At 31.9% G+C, this 17813-nt stretch overlaps 1 protein-coding gene across 1 annotated transcript in view; it reads right to left on the bottom strand.

Annotated features, from left to right (window-relative positions):
• Positions 1-2472: 2472 nt before the first annotated feature.
• Positions 2473-17813, bottom strand: part of LOC114332140 (protein lin-28 homolog) — a 133766-nt gene continuing 118425 nt past the window's right edge. The window contains exon 4 of the mRNA XM_050656778.1: positions 2473-16282. Within this exon, the coding sequence (XP_050512735.1) occupies positions 16006-16282 (277 nt within the window). The 3' untranslated portion in view covers positions 2473-16005. The remainder of the gene's footprint in view (positions 16283-17813) is intronic.

The following is a 17813-nucleotide window of genomic DNA, read 5'->3' as shown; positions in this document are numbered from 1 at the left end:
CTTCTGTCTTTACTCCTCTTTCGACATCTCAGCGCATTTCCTATAATTCTTTCCAGTACTGTCATCTCTGCCATTTCCAGTAGTTTTGTGTTATTGCTGTGTTGAATCTTGTTTTTGATGCATATATGATTATATTGGTCTTACACTGGCTTTATAAATTCTTGACTTCATCTCAGTGTTAATATGTCGGTTTTGCCATAGTGTTACAAGGCATCCTGCCAGTCTTAATCCAGCAATACCTGTTAATTTATTGTCTTCACTGTAATTTCAAGGTATTTATATGTATATTACTTCAATATACTGATGCCATCAATTTCTATTTTACATCTGACTCGTTCTTTGCTGATTATTATTATTTCAGATTTCTGAGGTGAGATAATCATATTCATAGCATATCTGTGGAGTAGTATTTGCAGACTATCTTCATCTTGGTAAGTATATCAATATTGCGTCACCTGCCTAACAGAGTATTTTTACTTGTTTGTTTCCCATTCTATATCCTCTTTCTTTATTGTAATTTTTGATGATTTCATCCATGATTAAATTGAAGAGCATAGGGCTCAATGATTCTTATTACGCTGCCTAGGTGTATAGGTTGTGTAAGTTCCATTTTGTGGTTTTGGTAGATGTTTTTAATAGGTTTAATAATATAATAATATTTAGGGGAACTTCCATATTAGGTACATAGACGATGGATTACATCTTTGAGTCTTACTCTGCCATATGTTTTTTTCAAGTCAATTAGACACAGAAAACAGAAATGCTGGTCTACTATGCTCTAATGATTTCACAGTAATTTGCTTTATGACGAATCAATATTGCATCTGTACACGATCTTCCCGTAAGAAAACCTTGTTCATTTGCTGAACTTACCCTTCACTTAGTCCAAGTAATGAAGCTTAAAATAGGATAAAACCTCGCAATTTTTACAGAACGGATCAATTTGCTTGAAATTTTGAGAATAAGTAGTGGATAGTCCAAGGATCAAAATATATATGATGCTGAAAGGGGCTTCACCATGGGGGTGGTTGCCACCCCATCACGGAGGTGGAAATTTTTTATTATATTTTAACCGCAAGAGTTGGTAAAAACATTCATTCTAAGCAAAAAACGTTCTATACATTTTTTTGAAAAAATTAATAGTTTTCGATTTATTCGCTATCGAAAGTGTTGGTTTTATATCGAAAAAATCAATGTTCAATCAATCACTTTTCTGCTATTAACTCAAAAAGTTTTCGTTTTATCAAAACAACTTTGCTTAAGAAAAATGTACCTTTTGAAAAAATAAACAAAACAGATTTTTATATTTTCTTTAAGACCAATAGTAATCGAGCTATACTTTATTATATGTTAGCTCTTCTTCGTCAAATGCTAAATATTGTAGTTTCATAGTCAAAAGACGGGAAAACTGTGCATTTTTCAAGGATAACTTATTGAAACTAATTTAAAGTTTTTAAGCATATCTATCTCCAGAAATAATAAAAGTCTTAGCTCAAAAATTAAGTGACTTATAATATAGAGTAGATAAGTAGATAGAGTAGATAAATAACTATTTTACCAAACTTTCTAAGATAAAAAATAAAAAAGTTACGGTTAAAAAATCAATATTTTTTTTTAACAAAAAAAGGAGAAATCCAATTATAAGCATAATAATGTAAGTTCTCGGTGTTTTTAGTCATTGGCCTTATTTATTCTTCTTTATTTATGTATTATTAAAAGATCCTAGAAGTTTGACTGGCAAAATGATTAGGTTTTAAAAAACTGGAGTTAAAAGCGAACAACGAATTTTTGTAGTTTGGTAAAAAAATGCCATTTTCTTCAGAATAGAAAGATTAGCATCCGAGATACAAAAACATGTTTAAACATTAAATTGTAGGTTGTTTGTTTCCCAAGAACTTGGTTTGAAAAAAATTTTTTTACGGCAAAAATTGAGTGAATCGTAAATAAGTAAGTATATTGAAAAACATTGAATTTTTCAATATAAAACTAACACCTAAGATAGCGAATAAATCTAAAACTATTAATTTTATCAAAAAAAGTTTAAAAGATTTTTTTGCTTAGAATAAACGGTTTTATCAACTTTTGTGGTCAAAATATAATAAAAAATTTCCACCCCCGAGATGAGGTGGCAACCACCCCCATGATAAAAGCGCCTTTCGGCATCATATAGATTTTGATACTTGGACTATCCACTACTTATTCTCAAATTTTCAAGCAAATCGATCCATTCTGTAAAAATTGCGAGGTGAAAAGCTTCGGTTCCTGGACTAACTAGTTCTTGTAAAATTTTAGTTGTAAGTTTTAGGGTAGTATTTAATTATATTTAAACCTCTGTAGCTTTCTGGCTGTTTTTATCTTCTATTTTGAATAGTAGAATTAGTTCTCCATGCTTCCGGTATTTTACTGTTTTATAATTTTGTTTGCTGATGTTTTTGTGTGAGTTAAGGAAACAGACGTAAATAAAACAATCAATTTGCAAACTACCCTATATTACGTACATTTGGAATAATAAAAGTTTGTATTTGGTTTGGTAGACATTGTTGTATATCCCTGAGGAACTACGATGTGGGGCCAGTGGAAAAAATCCAAAACTAACCTGCTCCCTTAAACATATACACATCCCTGAGGAAAAATCAGTCTATTGTTATAAATTTAAGTCTATATAAATACAACCGAAGAGGTAATAAAGCTGTCATTCCAAACTAACATAAGTTTTCAAATGTATCAACTTAAAAGCGTTTTAAACTATTGTAATGATAAGTACTAAAAATAACCTAGTATTACATTTTTGCACAATAACGAAATATGTATAAAAATCTTTACTTACTAGGTATGATTGTAATAGAAACATAGTAGACCATACCTATGTATAAGTTCCATCGCAGATATAGAACGGTGGGGAAACGCCAGGGGATACCACAAGGTATCTCCTGGCAAAAGGTGATTAATTATTGCGTCAATCTTTTGCCAATAATGTAATGAGTCTATTACCCTGGTCTTTGGCTGAAGGTGAAAATGTTCATGGAGGTGCTTATCCTGCTTTATTCCTAGTATCTTACATAGTACTAGTAAGCGCCCTTCACACGTAGTACTAGGATGAACATTTGCCACAGATCCTGCTTTTCATTTATATACCTATCGTGGTCAAACCTAGAAGGTAAAGACTTTTATTTGAAAAAATTGTACTAGGTTCTCTAATTTTATAGACACTTGAAATATCGTTACCAGAATAGATGCATGAAGTAGGAACATTGTAGGAATCTATATATTATTTTATAAACTTACACACTTATTACAATTAAACATACAGTGTAACTTCAACTGAAAATCTAGAGCTATTGCAATTTAAAACAAATAGTGCTAGGTTAGCACTATACATCGAGGCCAATACCTTTTATGGTGCAGTAATGAGCCATGAGAAGGGAATACTATGATTGAGTTTCATGGCAGTCTAATTCATGAATCATCATAATCATCAGTATACCCAAGAATCGTTTCGAGCTAATCTTCTTTACAGGTATTCGATGGGGTCCAAAATTGAAAAAAGTATAACATGGATACGGACGTTTGTAAAGGAACTTGCTTCTCATTCTCATTGGCTGGGCATCGAATGTAATTTATTGCCGATATACTTAACGCAAGTTAATAAAGAAAATGAAGACAATTGACAATTTTATTGTGTATAATGGAATCAATTAGTAGACGAATTATAAGTATGTGTAATTATAAACAAATCGAAAAAAATTCTTCTGTCAAATGTCGTTGATTAACATTTAGTTAAGTAAGAGTAGCTTTAGCTAGACTTCGCCAGATGTTATCCCAATAGGGTTTAACTTTTTTGCTTTTGTTCTATATTCTTCAATGTGCTGTAACTATATGCTTATTTGTTTTACATACCAAATGAATAAAAAGTCTTTATTATTATGTCCTACAACACCAAACTGACGAGATGTGAGATACACTGCATGTTTAATAGCCAGTTTATTACAAATTTGTACATTTTGTAGCATGATTCTGGTATTTCCGATTGATTAAGTAATCGTATAAAAACTATATTTTGAAAACAACTAAATATTTAATAGTTATTAGCTTATTTCAAAAATTTCTTGTACGAAATGGTCCACTCCACATTTCAGGTACACGTTAGAAAAAATGGAACTTTGTTATTTTTTTATTTTTCCTACTAAGTCCGTCTCACACAATCAATAACAAAATTCCGCTACTAAAAATTTTTGATTAAGTTTGATAATTTATACCTTTATTATTATTTGTATTCAATTGATTTTCAAGATTCTTGCATCAGTTTGTAGGTAAACGTATTGATATTGTTGGTTATTATTCCAGTAACAAAAAAATTGCTTAGATGGCATTATACGGGGCTGAATGGAAACGTGGTATTTTCTCTTAACTTAAAAAAATTCTGTGAAAAAACTGAAGAGCTGATTTTGTTTCATAATCCTTTCGCCAAATAAGCCATAATTAAATTGAAAAACTAATTTTATTAACGTTTCGACGCCCAAATCGGATGTCGTTGTCAAAATATAAAATATTCCCAATCAAAATAGTTAATTATAAAAATACCACAAGGAAATAGCTTCAGAACAACATTTTTTTTTGTTTATTGTACCTGTATTGTTTATTGAATCTTATTGTATATGGTATATTTCGTCCTATTAGAGGTAAAACTCACTAACTACACTTTTCAGAAAGTTGAGAAAAATCGATTTAAAAGTACAAATTATTTTTTAAATTCACCTGACTCGAATATTGGAATTTTTGTAATGCAACTTTATCCCACACCTGAAAGGGTATAAGGAAGGGAAGAAAGAAAGTAATGCAACTTTAATGAATAAATAAAAACAAATATTTTAAGCCATATTTCGTCACAGGAACTATGATACAATCAATATTCGATAAATTTTTGTACTTGATGAGTTTTTCCATGAACACAATTATTGGATATTGATATCCTATTAGAGGTAAAACTCACTAACTACACTTTGTACTTGATGAGTTTTTCCTTGAACACAATTATTGGATATTGAGAAGTTAATGAATTTGTCTCCATAAAATTTCGCTGACTTACAACAAACGAACTATCAGAAATAACAGTCTTATTATTTAAAAAATGAACAATAAGTTTCGTTCTTCGAAAATAAATGCAATTCTTTCGGCATTTATGACAGCCACAAAAGTCGCCTGCTTAATCGCAAAATAGATTATGTTAGGTACCCTTTATATAAGCTATCACTGTTACAAAGAAATTTAAGCTCATATTTTTTTAATCAATCACTGAACAGATAATGAACACAAATATAATGTACAGTTTCAACAATACAATGTAACACACAAGTCGCCTGCTTAATCACAAAATAGATTGTTAGCTAATGTAGGTATTGTTTAAAAGATCATTAAGTACCGATTCGGCATTCCAGATTGTAAGGAAAAATTCACTAAGTGCAATAATACGGTTTAATGAGTTTTGCTCTGAAATCGAAATTCACAGTAATGCACTTAGTGAATTGTACCACAAATTATCTTAGCAATTAGAAGGGTTAGAGCCCCAGGTGAATGGTTAGAGTTCTCGAGGGCTGGGCAGTACCGTATTTAGTTGAAATTGATGAAAATGTCAAATTCTCAAAAAAGTGCACTTAGTGAGTTTTACCTCTAATAGGACGTTTTATTTATCTTGTATATTGTATAGTACAGACCACGAATGTATAACCTATAAACTAGGTACTTTATAACCACTATGTAATATTCTATTATACTTCATGTGTTAGGTATATTTTCACAAAAACATAATCAGACACAACTTTAAAAAACTTGCTAATTCTATGTAAAACGCATTAAAATATATTTAAATACATAATATATAAAAGCCAAGGGGTGACCTATGTCATATTAAAACAATTTAATTTTAATTATTTTTCTTTGTTTTTGTCTATAGCTATAGCTCATAAATTTTGTTTATTTGTATAAAAAACCAACAAAAAATTTTAAAAATGTTTTAAAGGGTAGCAAAGAAAATATGAGGATTAAAAAATTCTAGACATCCAAAAGATGAAAAAGCAAGAAGTACCTGAAATTTCAGAATATTTTTCTATAATAATGATTTTTGTTGTACACTGTCACCTGAAATGAACAAAACTTTGTTTTTGGAAAAGTGCAAATTTCCAATATTCTCCTACTTTTGGCACTGCTGACAGCGCTGCAGAGTCGTGATAAGATACAATTAAACCCGCTAATCGACGACATGAAACGGACTTATTAAGAAAAATCCTATACTAAGGTTAACTCCCTAAAAAGTAATCAGTAAAAATAATATCTTTACAAAAATGAGGTAGATCGTTACAGTCCTGCTACTTTGGGTAGTTCAGGTAAACTTAAACCTAGAAATTAAATTCGAAAAGTTGAACATACATGACTAAAAACAAATGGTGTATTTCTTATTTAACGTAGGTGCCCTTAATTTTTCGTTTGTAGTCGACGCCATTGTGAAAAGAATGTTGCAGTGTAGCCTCACTCTACGAAAAATATCTCCGTCAAAGTAAAAAATTTACATAAAATTAGAAAATAAAAACTGTCAATAAAATACGTCCAAAATAAATAATGTTTTCATAATTTCAATAAAAATATAAACAAATAATTTAAAACATATAACCAGAAATGAAATAAATAAGAATTTTGATCACATACGGTCTTCTAAAAATAGGTCTTTTAGGGCTGTAGAACTACCTTATGTGATGTCGAATATTCAGCAAGGTAAAATTTTGTGAACACTACCGTTTATCGGATAGATTTACAAATTTGTAGCTGTATGAATTCTGTTTCACATATATTAGTTATTGTTTAAGGGGCGTGGGCCAAATATATGACCCTAAAGTGAATTAATTGCGATTCTGTTAACAGACTATCCGCTATGAGCTCTTAGGTAGAAGGAATAATTAAAAGTTCGCGAGCGCCAGTAGTGACAAGTCAGTGAACTTTTGTTGGAAATTTGACGTTCTGCTGAATTAAAAGTTGCATATAATTTTTATGAAATGGCTCACGAAAGCTGTTGTATTCAAAATTGCCAAAATACTGCTTACAATAAATATAGTAACTGTGTATTCCAGGTTTCCTGTCGCTAAGCATGAAGTTACATTATTTGCGAGGGCTGAAAGTTCCTTCGAATAAACAAAAAGTTTCTTTTGAATGAGATATTTGAAATTAAAAATCACACTAAATTTTCTCTTTTTTTCACCCCGGTAACCGATTAAAATAAACGTAAGTTTTCAGGGACTTTTGACCCTCGATAATAATGTAATCTTTCATTCTGTGTTTAAATTTTTCAATAATGCTTATTAGTTTTCTCAGGATTCGAAAAAAAAATTAATACATTTAAAAAGCGGTATCTCGAAATTTTACGTTTACGCTCTTAATTATTTGTTTAAGTGCAATAAGTGCATAATTTAATTTTTAAGTACCTAAGTATTATACTGTAATTATATTAAAAATTATTATACTTTTTTGCGGAATAAATGTTTTCTAATATTAGCTGTCAATATAAACTTTAAAACGATAAGCAAAATCTTAAAAATAGTGATAATGAATAATAAATTCTGTTCTTACTGATCTTAACACGTTGACGGACAGAACGTCCATAGACGTCTAATTTCCATTGATATAATGTGACACAACGTCTATAGACATTGCATTTTTCCCTATTATATTCTACTTTGCAAAATACATATAGGGTCACAACACTTGCTTATACATTTGACGCACTGTCCGTCAACGTGTTAATTATCGATTACAATCCAATTACTTCGTTACGTTGTAAATATTACATGGTAAGAATTAAATAATAAGTTTGAAACAAATTAGTATTTTTTGATTTTCTCCTTTCCTCTTTAAATTTCCGGCCGAAACAGTACTAGTCATCAGCTAGGTGGCGATACCAGCGAAACTCGATCACAGAAGATAGGCAACACTTTTCTGTTTAAATTTCCAGCGAAAGTGATACTAGTAAACCGCTAGGTAGGTGGCGATACCAGCGAAGCTCATAGCGAATAAAAACAAAGTCTAATAGCTAAATTTTGTAGTGGCTACCATTACTATCTAAGCCATTATTACCAATTTCGATTATAGGAATATCCCGGTTTAAGGAATAGAAATTTAAGGTCCCGAATCATTTCCATTTACTGCTTAATAAATTTTAGAATTTCCCAAAAAGTTAAATGATGTCTTCTTCTTCTTGCGGTGCTGTCTCCTTTCCGGTACTTTTCATTTCTCATTACGTGTCCCAGGTAACTAACTTTTCTACCTTTTACGATCTTTAGCAGCCCCCTATCTGAACCTATTCTACTCACAACATTTTCGTTGGTGGTGTGGGTTGTCCAAGGTATTTTCAAGATTCTTCTAGGTATAGCCAGAGTTTAAAGGCTTCTAACTTATTCACCAGTGTTATGTTCAGTGTCCAGGCCTCCGTTCGATACAAAAGTATTGACCATACATAGCAATACAGAAAACGACATATTATGTATTGACCATACATAGCAATACAGAAAACGACATCTGAGACTGATAGTAATGCTACTGTTACAAAAGAAGCTTTTCATTTTTTTTAAAGCCTTGTCGGACCACTTCTTTTCTCGTTCTTACTTCTTGGTTATAATCAAGTTGATTTTAGAACCACCAGGCAAGATATTTGTATTGATTTACGTATTCAAGCTTTTGATGGTTCACATATTATGTTGGAAGGGGTAAATTTTTGTTCCATTAGGTATATTTTCATAACTTTGGTTTTCGCAGTATTGATCTTCATCCCCATTTTTTGACAACTCTCAGTAATGGCTTGATTACACGTAACGAATACAGTGGCGAGACAGTAAACTGTTACTAGGCCGAGACAGTGGTGAGGGCGAGAGATGGTTTATACGTATTTGGAAATTTTTGAATTTGGAGGCGAGTCAGTTCAGTTTCGATTCACAAAGACAAGGAGTAGTGTACTTATGGATCGTAAAGCTAACATTAAAAATATATCAAACGGCTTATACCACTGCTTATACACGAATTTACGGATATATTATGAGAAGGAGATAAGCGTCTTTGGACTATAGATAATGGATTTTAAGAAGACCAAATCTCGCTGCTCCCGATTTCTTCGATTCATTGATTTTTTTATTTCTTGTCTATATGTCAAATTTAAATTTTTTATTTTATTTGGCTTCTTGAGTTTTAAAACCAACAATATTTATTTCTTCTACAATCAATACATATGCTGCATCACGCTTTTGTTTATTTTTATACTCCAAAGATTTGAAATTTCATAAGCACGGGTGTAATCTAGAGCATCTAAGCATCTATAGAATTGAACTAAACTTCATTGTCCTTTCTGAATTCTATTTGTTAGCTATTTTTGAGAATCACAAATCACATTGATTAACACAAGTCGTCTCCTCTAATGCAGTGGTAATATGCACAATTACACTGCGAGTGTTGTTTACACATCCCGAGTGGATTGGCGAGTATTCGATTGAAGGGTGGGAGGTCGAAGACTCGGCCTAGTAAATAGAACAAGATCCGAGTAACTGTCTCGCCATATGATTGGATCTAGTGCTCGGCCAAGTACTCGTTAATATGTTGATACCAAACGAGCACTCGGCCGTGAACACTGTCTCGCTACAATACTCGTTACGTGTAATCAAGGTTTAACCCTATTTAACAGTATCTGGAGACTATGGTGTATGGTATTAAAACAGTGTCATCTGCATAGCGGATGTTATTTACTCTTTGACCTTTTATCCTGATTCCTTCTAAGAGTGCGATAAAACGTTCGCAAATGTTACCTCAGAGTAGACGTATCAGTGATATCACACAACCCTGTCTGACACCTCGTTGTATTTCAATTGGTCTTGATGTGTTATCACTGGTTTTTAGACTTATGGATTTTCTATATACTAAGGTTAAATCTGTTGTTAAGTTATATTACAATCTGTCATTTTAATTTGTATAAGAAACTGATAATAAGAATAACAAATAGCGTCCAGAATATTTTACCTTGTCCAGAAGATTGTACAAATTTTGAATTTGCGCCTTAAGAAACGATGGTGTCGTACTACGTCAAACCTTAAAACTAATCTTAAGTTATATGGCATATGAAAAAATATACATTTTTTTTCCAAAATTACAAATTTACAGTATTTGTAGGTATTCTACTTTATAAGGTTTGTAACTCTGCATTGTGTCTATTTTGTACATATATCTTTAATAATTTGCCAAATATTATAAATAACTATTTTTTCGAACACAACTGCTTCGTTCGGTTAGGCCATGGGCGCCCATACCCATAGGTAGGGGGAGCCGTGCCCCCTCCCTTTCTTTTCGGGTGCTTTGAACTATATATAGTTATCCAAAGTATACATAATATTATAATGTGCAACATCTTCACGTCTGTCCCCCCACCTAAAAATTTTTATATGGGCGCCCGTGGGTAAGGCCCTACTGTTGCGAGAAATTCTGGCCACTGCGTTTAAAACTAGCTATACTACTAGACCAGGACTAATCTGTAAAAAAACGTGTATTTTTGGATGTGAGAGGTGGCATTCGGATTTTTGCAGATAAAGTTAGGTGACACCTTCAGTAATAATAATTGACTTATGCTCCTTCTCAAATATGCCCGGAACATTAATAAAAAAATTAAAATATTTAAAAATTTCGAAAAACATCTATTTTTTCTGCTTTCTTTGCTTATAACTTTAAAAAGGTTCGTTTTGGAACAAAGTCGTACAGAAATAAAATAAAGGTAATTGAATTTTGTATGATAAACGACTGGTCAAAAATGTCTTAAGGTATTACCTTTTCTGCAATATAGCAATAAATACAAAATAAGAGGGCAAAATACGTCTGTTGTTATTCAATGTTTCTTAAACACTTTGGTGGCACTTAGAACCTTAGTAATTCGCTTAGAAAATTCTTATAACTTACTTAAATGGTCTACCAAATTTCATTAAAATCGACCTAATATATTTTGCATAATTAATTTGCAATGTATATGTTTTCAAAAAGGTTCAAATTTTTTAAAATCTTTCTGAACAAAAAGTAGACCATTTAGAAGTTGACTAATTTTTTTACATATAAAGAGGTGCTCTACCTATCTAATACACTTTACAGAATTAAAATCGGGTTATTTAAGGGGCCTTAGGTTTAAAGTTTAAGGTTTAAAATTACAAAAAAAATTTTGGCTTATAAACAAATAGCTTTGTTTAATAATAAAAAAATTTATTTTTAGCAATGCAAATAATTAAAACCGGTATAATTTGACTTAAATTTTCAAATGCTGTCAGCAGAATTGCTATTTTATTTTTTAATCAAAAGTTATTCTCGTTCAAAAATTGCAATTTTTCGATTTTTTGAATGTTCTACCGCGTTTATCTCGAAAACTATGCATCCTACGAAAAAACTTGTAGGAACATTTTTTGCTTAGAATTACCCAAGAAATACAAAAAAATGTTTTATTTTGCGAATAATCGATGTTATGTAATTCCTCAAGTTCTTTGTTTATAACAATCTTATCGACATCCGGATCAACTTTTACCCAAAAAATTCGTGTTCTACGGGTCAAAATACATAAAAAAACTTGGGTAACCCCAAGGACACCCCCTCCTGGACACAGCACTAATTTGTTTATAAGCCAAAAAATTGTTTATAACTTTAAAACATTGCTGAGGCTGCTTAAATAATCCGATTTCAATTCTGTAAAGTGCATTAGATAGGTGGAGTGCTTCTTTATATGTAAAAAAATTGACAAATCTTTGTATGTTCTAGTTTTTGTTGTGCAAGATTTTAAAAAATTTTAATTTTTTTTTTTAAGTTTAGATTGCAAAATTATTATGCAAAATCCAGTAAGTCAATTTTAATGAAATTTGGTGGACGGTTTTAGCACATTACAAAAATTTTCTAAGCGAATTAGGAAGGTTCCAAGTGTAACCTAAGTAACGGAAAACCATTGAATAAGGACAGGATTTTGTCCCCTTATTTTATATTTATTGCTATTTTGCAGCAAGGGTGTTAAATTAAGACATTTTTAACCAATCGTAGCTGATAGAAAGTTTAATTATCTTTGTTTTATTTCCATACGACTTTGTTCCAAAATGAATCGTTTTAAAGTTATAAGCAAAGAAAGTAGAAAAAAAAACGAAATTTTTTGAAATTTTTAAATAATTTATTTTTTTTATTAATGTTCAGGGCATATTTGAGAAGGAGTCAATTATTATTAACGAAGTTATCACCTTACTTTATTCGCAAAAATCCGAATGCCACCTCTCACATCCACCTAAAAACAGATCCTTCCTGGTCTATACAGGGTGTAACAAAAAACAGGTCATAAATTAATTCACATATTCTCGGACCAAAAATAGTTCGATTGAACCTAATTTACCTTAGTACAAACATGCACATAAAAAAGTTACAGCCCTTTGAAGTTACAAAATGAAAATTGATTTTTCCAATATATCGAAAACTCTCAGAGATTTTTGATTGAACTTTTTATGCACTAAGGTAAGTTATGTAGGCTCAATCGAACTATTTGTGATCCCAGAATGTTATTTAATTTATGAGCTGCCTTTTTGTTACTCCCTGTAAACACCTAAATATTTCCTAAAAAAATTATTTATTCTTGATACTTAAAAAGTAGAAAAACCTACATATATTTTAGAATGTTTCTCGTATTATTACCAAAGAAAGAAATTAAGCCTTTTTTGCTTCAGCAAAATTTTTTCACAGCACGATATGTAAATTCGATAGTTCTGCTTTACCACACAAGATGAAAATCTTGAATGGTAATCTCCATGGTGTTATTGGATTGCACTTCGTATATTCACGATATTTATAATGGTAATCCCATCAGAAATATACGATTCATGTTCAAAAGATTTTTGGGTCTTATGTAAAATGGTAGGTATTATACCTAATTTAATATCTTTTGATTTTTTATTTAGTTGGTATACTCGAAAAATATTAAAATGGAGTTTTTGAATTGTAAATACTGATCATCTTTCAATATAGAGACGTAGTGAAGCACGTCTTAATAGATCTAGATCCTACACAGGATACACGATTATAGTTAAGAGAAATACAGGGCGTAATCTTCTTAGTTACGTACATCTATATAATCTAAGTTACATGAAAAGTTAACATGTTAATTTCCCCAAAAAAGACAAAATACACGGTTATAATAGCAAATTTTCTAAGATGTAAATTAGAGCTGGAGGGTCAGATAATAGAACAAGTGATGAAGTTTAAATATCTAGGCATCACACCACCTAGCTATGGAAAGCTCGAAACAGAAATGAAAAAATAAGTGAATAGAGCAAACAGAGCTGTAGGATGTCTGAATGAAAAAATATGGAGAAATAAAAATATCGGAGAAGAAATGGGAAGAATTTGCATATCAGTCATCAGACCAATAATGACGTACGCGGCAGACACATGACTTGACACAGAGAGGACAAAAAGATCTCTCGAAACAGCGGAGATGAAAACCCTTCGAAAACACTCTATGGCAACGGTTCTCAATCTGTGGTACATGTCGTCACAAGCCCCCATCGTCGTATTACAAATTAGTAAAAAAGTCGTAAATTGTGGTTGGCAAAGTCATTTCGCTCCTAAAAATGAACCAATCCATATTTTCATGAAACAAAAAACATAATACTTAGAAGGCATGGTTGCAGGGTTGGAAAAAACCCGGGTTTTTTTTAAAGCCCAACCCGACGGGTTTTTTATTGGGTTTTTTAGGGTTTTTTCGGGGTTTTTTTGGGGATTTTCAGTTTTTTTATTTAGATTTGATATATAGTTTATGCTCTATCAAAAGTTTTACAAAAATTATGAATTTTATTGCAAAAATAATAAAATAAAAAATATGCTTACAAAATAAAGCAACTTGACAATGTCAGCAATTCATAAGCAACTATCACATATATGTTGAAATTAGGACAGAGAAGGAGCAAGAATTTGATAAAAATATCTCCAAAATATTAGATAATGTCGCCATATATAGAGAGGCTCTGTATTTGCAAAAACAACTTGCCGTTATTGTGAAAGCTCTAGACAGATTCCAAAGCGATTCTGTAAACATTTCTGATGCAGTAGAAATATGGAAAGATGCCCTCGACCATGATTTGTTACTGTCATACAGACAAGAAATAAAAAAGAGATATGACTTTGCCATTCAACCATTTCACCTTTTTGCAAATACTATGGATCACAAATACATGAGAAGACGACTTACAGGGGAAGAAGAGGAAACAGTCGAACAATGGGTTGCATCGAATCTTTCTGATGAGTTTTTGGCAGTGATGTTATCATTCAAGATTAAGGATACAGATATGTTCCCCGCACCACTTTTCAAAGAAGAACTTGTCAAAAAATTCTCAACAAAGAAATGGTGGAAGCTGACATCAATAAAAAATAAAAAAAACAAATAAAATATCATATGAATTTTGAATTTATATGTTATCTTTGTTCTCATGTCCAGCTTCATCTGCATCTATTGAGCGGATTTTTTCTTCATATGGATTAATATGGACTAAGCTTCGCAACAGATTAGGTGCCGATAGAGCTGCAAACTTGGTAAAAATATATATAATCATTTAAGAACCGAGTCCTCGTCCTCGACCGAGTCTAACGAATAACGAATGGGAATTGGGAATGTGACAAAAATACAGATTCTGATTTTCCTGATAACTAATATGCTTTGCTGATGCTTTGTTTAACAAGAAACTTGTTTATTTTTTTTATTTGTCTATATACCATGTTTAAAATAAGTGTTTTATTAGTTTAGTTTCAGTTTCTCTCGTTTTGTATTCACCTACTAGGTACTTACTTCATGATATTTATGCTAGTTTTTGTTTTTATTCAGAAATAAATATGACGTTCATTCAACTGAAAATTTGCTATTTTTGAAAAAACCCCAAAAAACCCAATAATAGTGGGTTTTATCAATTGAAAAAACCCGAAAAAACCCGCTGGGTTTTATAAGATGGGGAAATTCTATGCCAACCCTGCATGGTTGCAACCGAAAAACAAGGTTATACGAAAATCCGCTTACGGAATTATTCCACAAAATGTTTCAAAGCTAAGACAAAATATCACCTTTCAATTAACCCCGTATAATAAGTCAAATACAAAATTTATTAACAAACTCACTATTCCAAATTAAAATTTATAAATTTTTACACAATCATCAAAATAGGGCTAAAAATAAAAAAACTGAAATACTTTGAATTTGACGAAAAATTTTCTCCGTTGCGTTTTTTTTGCATCTGAGTGTAGAAAGACGATCAGTGGGAAGACCACGAAAACGATGGAAAGACAACTTACTGGAGGCAAATTAAAAACAGAGTCATGTCTACACAAAAAGAAGAAGTTTCAGTTGAACATTAGCTTCAGGATTCGGTTCTGTTTAGTATTTAGAAAGTCACTTTTATTACTGAACGGCTAGCAGCAGTATTTACATTCCAATCACCCTCTAATAAAACATTTATCTGAGTGTAGATATTAAGCTAATCTACCCAACTTTTATTTTACTATCTCTCAAATATCGCCCAGAAATATTCATACCTAAGTAGGTAGCAAAAAGTTTTAGAATAGTTGGAATTTGGAACTTCCTACATGATTTTTTTAAACACCAAGTATTAGAAATATTTTGAAAACTGTGTATGTAGTGACACCTAACGTTGGAACACCATAAAACTGAACACACACGGTAACTAGTAGGAGAAATATACCACCATTTTTAAATTGAAAAAATATAAATTACACACAAATCACGAATATTAAGTAAAATAAATCGCAACAAAAATTGAAACAATTAAGAAAAATATTTCCTTAATATGTATCTCCATATTTTAAACAGTAGTGCCGAAAAAAGAAATAAAAAATAAGTTTGGATTAAAAATGGCGACCAACATATCTCCTACGTACATTCAATACATTTAGAATAGGCTACGTTCTCTGTTTTAACTACTCCTTTCCTTGCTTGGCTTTCGCTGGCGGCTCCGAGGTGGCGCCACCGGCATCGTTTGAGGTTGACGCGGGTGGTGAAGTGCCATTTCCGTTTTGTTCGCCACCAGAAGCGTCACCGTCGGCGCCACCCCCCGGCTTAGACGGCCGTTCCACCTTCGTCGGGCAATCGGCGATAAGATGGTCTTCGCTCTTGCAGTTGTGGCAACGCTTTGGTTGAGGACCCAGTTGACATTTGGCAGCGATGTGGTTGGCGAATTCTCCACAGTTATAACATCTGAAATACAAAAATAATAGGAAACTGTTATGAAATTTGAATTTCAATTGTCATAATAATATTGAATGGCATTTTTGCCGGGGAGATCATTTCTGACTGATCACTTGCATCTTTAACCCTGTTTCAAGCAACATCGGTTACTTGAAAGGGGGGACACCCCCTGGGTTATCGATGCAAAAACCCATGGGGACCGACAGCTTGACATGCCCTCTGTGGCACGGTGAACGGCTCGTATAATTTTTAGAAATGAAAGTATCGTTGGTTCAATTGTAATGATGACGGTTATATTGAAGAAAAAGGAATAAAACAACAATGGTCAGGTACAAGACTCACAAATGAATTCAAGAACACCATCTGGAATAGTACCTATATTTATTAATAGAAAAGGTACCTACAAGATATGCTAGAGCCGAAAAATCATCGTCATAAGTAATATGGAGTTTGGCATGTGAAATGTGTCTATTGTATATTGATAATTATGACCTCTTTCAGGCTGACACCTCAGTGGATACAGGAGGTAGCAATAAGTCAATAAGGGATGAAAGGGGAAAGTTAGTGCAGTCATTCACAAGGTTTTCACCTCCTATTTTGTTAAACCTCCATCGGTTTGCATGAAAATTGGTGACTAGTTAGAGCATATCCCAAGAAATAAAAATGATTTGGTGCCAGCTAGCACTTTTACCCTGGGGGTGGATACCACCCCTTCTCGGGGGTGAAAACTATTTTATTAAAAATAACCCAACAAATCGATAGAGGGACAAATTATAAGTAAAATTTGTTATATCATGTTATTATATTAATTAATTGTAGGTTACTAAAATATTATTTTTATATTATTTCGATATTACAAATTTAGCAAAAGTGTATTCGAATATTCACACCCCCAGTTTCTGGACATATTCAGTTTACATTGATAGAAAAAATCCAATTAAATATCGAAATAATATAAAAATAATATTTTACTAACATACAATTAATTAATATGTTCTTTTTATCATCCGTAACTTCACGCATATGCTCTTAAATAAACAAATCTTTGATCTTTAATAACTCAAAAAGTATTGATTTATTTTACTAACATGATATAACAAATTTAACTTAAAATTCGTCCCTCTATCGATTTGTGCGGTTATTTTTAATAAAATTGTTTTCACCCGCGGGAAGGGGTGGTATCCACCACCAGGGTAAAAGTGCAAGTTGGCACCAAATCAGTTTCATTTCTTGAGGTATGCTCTAACTAGTCACCAATTTTTATGCAAATCGATGGAGGTTTAACAAAATAGGAGGTGAAAACCTTGTGAATGACTGCACTAACTTTCTCCTTTCATCCCTTATTGCTACTTCCTGTATCCACTGAGGTATCAGCCTGAAAGGGGTCATAATTGTCAATATACAATGGACACATTTCACAGGAAAAACTCCATATTACTTATGACGATGAATTTTCGGCTCTAGCTCTCCGTCTAATATTCCCGATTTTGTCAGAAGGAGTCTTGTGGCTATGTATAAAATCTATATCTATAATCTAATC

This window comes from Diabrotica virgifera, chromosome 7 (genome assembly GCF_917563875.1).
Source record: "Diabrotica virgifera virgifera chromosome 7, PGI_DIABVI_V3a".
Taxonomy (NCBI): domain Eukaryota; kingdom Metazoa; phylum Arthropoda; class Insecta; order Coleoptera; family Chrysomelidae; genus Diabrotica; species Diabrotica virgifera.
The sequence above is the reverse complement of the archived record's forward strand: the minus strand, read 5'-3'. Positions and strand labels throughout refer to the sequence as shown.